This window comes from Sciurus vulgaris (genome assembly GCF_902686455.1).
Source record: "Sciurus vulgaris genome assembly, chromosome: 5".
Lineage (NCBI taxonomy): Eukaryota > Metazoa > Chordata > Mammalia > Rodentia > Sciuridae > Sciurus > Sciurus vulgaris.
In genome coordinates, this window is record NC_136465.1 from 7,900,956 (window position 1) to 7,906,955 (window position 6,000).

The 6,000-nt window shown below is 51.9% G+C and overlaps 1 protein-coding gene across 2 annotated transcripts in view; it reads left to right on the forward strand.

The window, feature by feature from the left end:
- The window catches only part of PINX1 (PIN2 (TERF1) interacting telomerase inhibitor 1), a 66,148-nt gene extending 60,428 nt beyond the window's left edge, over nt 1-5,720 (forward strand). The window contains exon 7 of one of the 2 annotated variants that reach the window (XM_079139982.1): nt 4,938-5,720. In XM_079139982.1, the coding sequence (XP_078996108.1) occupies nt 4,938-5,489 (552 nt within the window). In that variant the 3' untranslated portion in view covers nt 5,490-5,720. The remainder of the gene's footprint in view (nt 1-4,937) is intronic. The other variant, XM_079139983.1, reaches the window with a different exon arrangement.
- The last annotated feature ends 280 nt before the right edge of the window (nt 5,721-6,000 follow it).

The window sequence follows — 6,000 nt, forward strand, 5'->3', positions numbered from 1 at the left end:
AATTGCTGATTCCTCTTCACTTCCTACCCTCCACACCCCTTCTTGACGTTGAACCTGCCTAACGTGCAGACAGATCCGTGATGACAAACACAAAGCATCTGGTTCAGTGGGTGGTGGCAGGGGCTCTTTCCAGCCCTGATCCAGTCGGGTCTGATTATGGTGCTCTCATGAAATAGTCCTGGATATAAATGAATAATTTCCCTGCTCATGGAACTTATTTCCTCTGGAAGATGCTTGCAAAGCAAATTATTCAAAACAGAAGATAGGAGCAACTAATTGCTAGTCATGGGAAGTAAACAAGAGAGATCGCTCCACAAGGGATCAGACTTGGTGAAGGAAGTGGTCAAACTTCAAGAAGTGATCTACATGGCTGTGAATGAGGGACCTGAAAGAACATTCTAGGCCAACATAGTGAGTGGTTGAATCAGTACATTCTGCCCCGTCTGTTGGAGAAGGGTATAGAGCACACGCTTAGTGGTCTTTGCATCACCTTCATCCTGGGGAGTCACAAGGTCACCTCATGCCTGGATTTATCTGCCTAAAATGGATGGGTGCCATTTCTGCCTTCCAGCTGTAATTTGGGTCTGTCAGAACTGTTCTGCTGGAAAACTTTCAGAACATTTTTGCAAGCTACTCCCTTGCCAGGCTGTCTTAACTTTTCACAGACTGATCCAGTGCTGGTGACGACAGGCTGCAGTGGAAGCAGGCATTTGCTCATCACAGGCAGTAACCATCAGAGCCAGTAGCCCAGTTGCTCAGTCCACCACCCTTGAGCTCTGGGCGTCTACTTGTTTCTTTCATCGAGAGAAGTTCATCGAAGGGATGACTGTTGCAGTGAGCCCTCTGGGTCTCACTGTGCAAACCAGAAGGCTTGTGTCATCCTGCCCCTTCAGGTCAGCAGTGCCAGCTAAGAAAGGCCTTGCCTCTGAAACCTGCCCCTGGACCCACATGGCTGCAGTGAATGGTTTGCCTTTTGTGTATGGTGCATCTGCTCCCGGCGCCTCGCTGTGCAGTCGAGTCCTTTCCTTGCCCCAGAAGAGACTGACAGCATTCTTCTGAGAATAAGGAGAGTCTCCTCCATTTGGACAGTTACTGTTGACCCATCTCAGCATCCCTGTCTGCATATTAAGAGCAGATTGCTCTACCGCCCAGAGAGCCTTTACGGACGACGCTTCCAGCTCCCACACCTCCAGATGGAACACTTAGAAGAAGCACATGTTGGAGAAGAGTTGGCATCTGTGGTTCACATATCCTCCTGGGACCCGAGAGGGTCGCGACGTGTGTGGTCCAGGCTCAGGGGTCCTGTTGTGCAGGGTTATCTTTCCTTTGCTGCCATCCGCTTGCTTTCATGTGTCTTTGTCAGTCCCAGGTGGCCAGAGACGGGCTCAGGCCTTAAGATTCTCCTGCTCTCGACATGACACTTGCCTCTATACCGTGAACCACGTGAATCACCTATGTCCAGTGAGTATACTAGGTCGAAAATAGCCACCTCACGCATAGCCAGCTCTCTGCACTGGAAGTTCCCAAGTGGCAGTTGCCCAGCAAGCTGGACTTGGGTTTTACTTCCTGATTTAAAACAGTCAGACTTTTTCAGGTAAATCTACATGCTAATTTGACACTCTTAACCCTGACTCGAGGATATTTTTATTTTTATGAATTACAAACAGATAAGTTATTTTTGTCTCCTTGAAAAGTGGTATCTCTGTTAACTTTTTTCTTAGCCTCTCCTCCTCAGAGTTGAGCATGGACGCTGGTCCCTGGGTTGTACAGTCAGATGTAATGTATGTTAGTGTTGGGATGGCTTCTGAAGGGAGGAAAGGTGACAGGTGAGTCTCTGCCATGTGGGCTGAAAGTCAGGGCACTGCACCTGGCAGCCTGGGGACTAGTCCCCCTCCTGTCACTCCCTGGCCGCAAGACCTGCAAATGATGCTCCTTGAGTCCCACTTCCTACCCTTTAAGGTGGAAAGAATGCCTCTCCTGGTTGCCGTGAATTGTTCAAGAGGCCACATGCCTTTAAGTGCCTGGCACCTTGAAGGTGGCTGCCTTCTTCAGGGCCCCTGGGGATGGCCACTTCAGGTGCAGTTCCTCATGTGATCGAGCATACAGTCCCACGTGGTTCTTCTGGCTTTAAATGGTCAAGGCTCTGTGACTTAGGACTTAGGTTTAAAATAGATTCTAGTTAGTAGTTACTTCAGTTTTTTGTTTTATTGATTTTAGCTTCTGCTTCGTATCAGGTCTTTGGAATGAATTCTTACTTTTGATTTGATACTAAATAGCGTCTCGTTCTCTGAGCTCTCCTGAGCACTAGTGCTGGAGGTGAGGTTTGGACCAACACTCCCTTCCCAGCGGCGCACACGTTTGCTCATGCTTCAGTGCAGCTGCATTGCTGCCGCTTCTCGTGTGGCCTGGCCGTTGGGTGGCGATTTCTGTGACTGAGCTCTTCTCTGCCGCTGCCTCTCCAGACCTTCCCTCTGGGCCCCATCGAGCCACACCCACATGTCTTTTCAGAGACCAGTGTGTTGTAGTCCTGCGAGGGACCTCAGGAATCACCTAATTTAACCTTATTTTGAACCTTTCTTGAAGTAGTTGAGGCCCAGAGAGGTTGTGGGACTTATCTTAAGGACTTACATTAATTTACAGCAGGAATTGGAATTTTTCTTATGAATCCCTCAACTTAAGTCAGTGTTTGTCAAGGTGACTGGTGAGACGCACCTCCCTTGGTAGTATTTTTAATGGAATTGGAGGTTTTCATGTTTTCGAAGTATGTTTCACTAGTTTTTAGAACACCATTAGCAAATTGGAACATTCTCAAAGTTAACAAACTCGAGGAAGTCATTTTGAAACAGTAGATGGTTTTTTGAGGTTGTGTTGTGTGTTTCATGAACATTTGTGAAGACACCAGTTGTCTGTTTCAGAATGCTCCCAAAGTGGTTGTCGCCTCCCACCGGTTACCTTGAGGTGTGGTCTCTGAGAAAGGGCGTCCTGCTCAGGACTGTGGCGTGGGTCATGGATGTGGCTCCTGCAGGGCTGGAGTTCAGCGTGCCCCTCACTTGGGTCTGTGGGTTTTGAAAGCCATTACCACCCCTGTAGGAGGCAGATGACTGCCCAGCACTGACCAGCATCCACGGCAGGTCATTTGTCCACATGCGGGGACACGTAAAGCTTGTGCTGGCACCGCTGAAGCTCGTCCTGTGCCCCGCTGAGCCTGATGTGAGTGCCCAGCGCTCCGGAGCTCTGTCACCAAAGAAGCTGCTTAGGGAGGAACCTCTGTTCTGGGATTACAGAGACCCTCTGACATCAACATGGACTCAGAATGTTCTAGGCGTGATTGATGCCAGCCCTCAGTCCCCACTAGCCTATTCAGCCAGGCATTAGGAAGGGGTGATGGCCTGGCGGGACCAGCAGCCGAGGGTCTGGTGTGCAGGTGAGCTGTGTGTCACTCACAGACCCGCCCTGGAGCAGCGGGCCATCCTGAGCCTCTGCCACCTGAGCGGCCACCTCCTGCACCCACCTGTGGCCCCAGAGTGTGCACTGCCATGGGCCACGAGGTCCCCTCTGTCAGCGTGGGGTGGCGCCACGCAGCACTTCAGCCCCTAGCAGCATGAAGGCACGGAAAGGCGAGGACCTCGTTTTGTATCCTGGGGCAGCTCTGTTTTATTTTTCTCAAAAGTACCTGGTGCGTTTCTAAAAAAAAGTGAATGCTGATGGATCAAATCTTGGTTATTTACCCCACTGTTCTGCATTTTGTTTGTGAAATTTCAAAACTGACTACATGATTTTAATTTTTTCGTCCAGAGGCTAGAAAAAATGAGGTTACTGTAGGTTTGGTAAGTGGTGGTGAGAACCGGGGTACCCCTTGGTGAGGGCTCTTTGGGGCAGTCCCACTGGAGCCCCGTTCCCCTGGATATAATATTGATCCTGCTGGAGTTTCAAAGGACATTATTTTTGATTCTACTGAGCTGGTTTTTGAAGCCATTATGGCAAAAAAACAGGGGGTCTGTTTATGTGTGCTGGCTTATGATTCGGGCAGAGCGGGACTGTCACAGCACAACCAGAGGAGTGGGTTGAGTCCTGCCTGGAAATGGCTTCCTTTGTTCAGAGCTCCGCCCTGCCTCTGCCTCGCAGGGCACCCAGCAGTGAAGGAAGGGGCCAACTCCATTTCTGTTTCATCACTGGATATTTTAACTGTGTCTATGGGCAGAAGTTTCTAGATATTAACTTTTCTTTTCACACATTGATTTCTACCACCAGCAGCCAGCCTGCTGGCCAGAGCCCACATGGTGTGGGATTATTACTTATCCCAAATTCTTGTGTTAGGCATTTTCTCTCCCTTCTCAAGCTTTCCTGCTAAGTGGATTTATTTGACATTGAAATGTAAACCTTAGTTCATCTCAGCTGCTATGACTAGTTCCTCAAATTTAAGAACGAGGCTACGACAGCCATGAGCGGCTGAGTGGGGATGGTGCGTGTCCCTCTCCCCACCCCACCAAGGGAAGGACATGCCACAGGCAGCCTCCACACTGGCACGTGCTCCCCAGGTGGCCGTGCTCTACGTGGCAGGAGAAGAAAGGTGTTCCCGAAAAGCCGGTCCAGGTTGAGGTTGGCTCCTGTCCTCAGGAGGTTCATGTGCACACAGGTCAGCTTGTCGAACAAAATCCCAGAGCTCCAGAGCTGCAGTGTCCCTGGTGTTATGGGAGACTGGGGGCTGAGTCACCATGGTGGCACTGTTGCTGGGGAAGCGTGGGCAGTGTGCAGGTTAGCATGTCCGTCCTGCCCCTGGTGTGCGCTGTGCCCTGCACTCACTGTCCAGCAGGCAGCTGGAGACAGGCAGCCTGCTCAGCCTCGCCCCCCAGGTGCAAGTGTGATGGCTCCCTTGGAGTCCTGGCTGCTGTGCGGGGTGAACAGCTGAGCTTAACCGCCTCTCCGCTCTTCCCCAGCAGGACGGTCCCAGCCCCTGCACTCCAGATGGGAGCGAGGCCTCCATGACCACAACCAGCACCGTCACCATCCAGGAGTACTTTGCCCAGCGGATGGCCCAGCTCCAGAGCAGGCCGCGGCTCCCAGCTTCCCAGCCCAGCCTTCCGGAGACCCGGGCGGAATGGAAAAGCGGGAAGAAGAAAGAGAAAGAGGTAGCAGACAACCCCGAGGAAGGGTCCCACCCCAAGGCCAAGCGGTCTAAAAAGGGGAAGTCTGAGGAAGAGAGCCAGGGACGTGTGGCCAAGAAGAGAGTACCCGCGGAGGGGCAGCCCAGAGGGCCCTGTGGGGACGAGTGTTCTAAGGTCCCTGCCGAGGCCGCAGAGGGCTGCGTGCAGCCTCCTGATGGCCAGGGTGGTGCCCCGAAACCCCGAAAGAGGAGAGCAAAGGACAGGCCGCAGAAAGCAGCAGAGGTGGCTTCGGATGCCACACTGGACAACGAAGCACCCGTGGCAAGAAGAAGGCAGAAGAAGAAGAGGAGGAGGAAAGAGGAGGAGGAGGTGGCTTCCAGGTGAGCTCTCGCCAGCAGGGCCCTTCCGGCCACTCCACTGTCATGCTGCCAGGCAGACGGGCCTGCAGTCAGAGCAGCGAGCACCGCAGCTCGGGCACATCTTTAACATGCCTATGGACTGCCGCGTCTCGCCCTTCGCCACATTCCCCAAGTCATCGTCCCTCCCGGGAGAGCTGTTTCATGATCGAGATCATGGCTCTTTACATCAACAAATAAACGTGTTTTTAAACTCTGAGCCCTTCCATGAGTGGTTATGTGTATGCATATGAACACACACAGTTGTGTATGTGTGCACGTGTGCACACATCCCTGTCCTGTCTGCATTTGCTCTGATTTCCTCCAGCAATTTCCTCCAGTGCTGCCTTCTGAAGGACCTGGTCTAATTAAGGGATTAAGAGCAGAGGTTTGGATTCAGATAGCTCCTTCTGTTCTGTAGCCAGCCATACATTTCTGCCAAGTGGGAATGACATGACTGCATTCCCGAGTGAGGGTTTGGCTGTGCTGTGGCTTGGGTT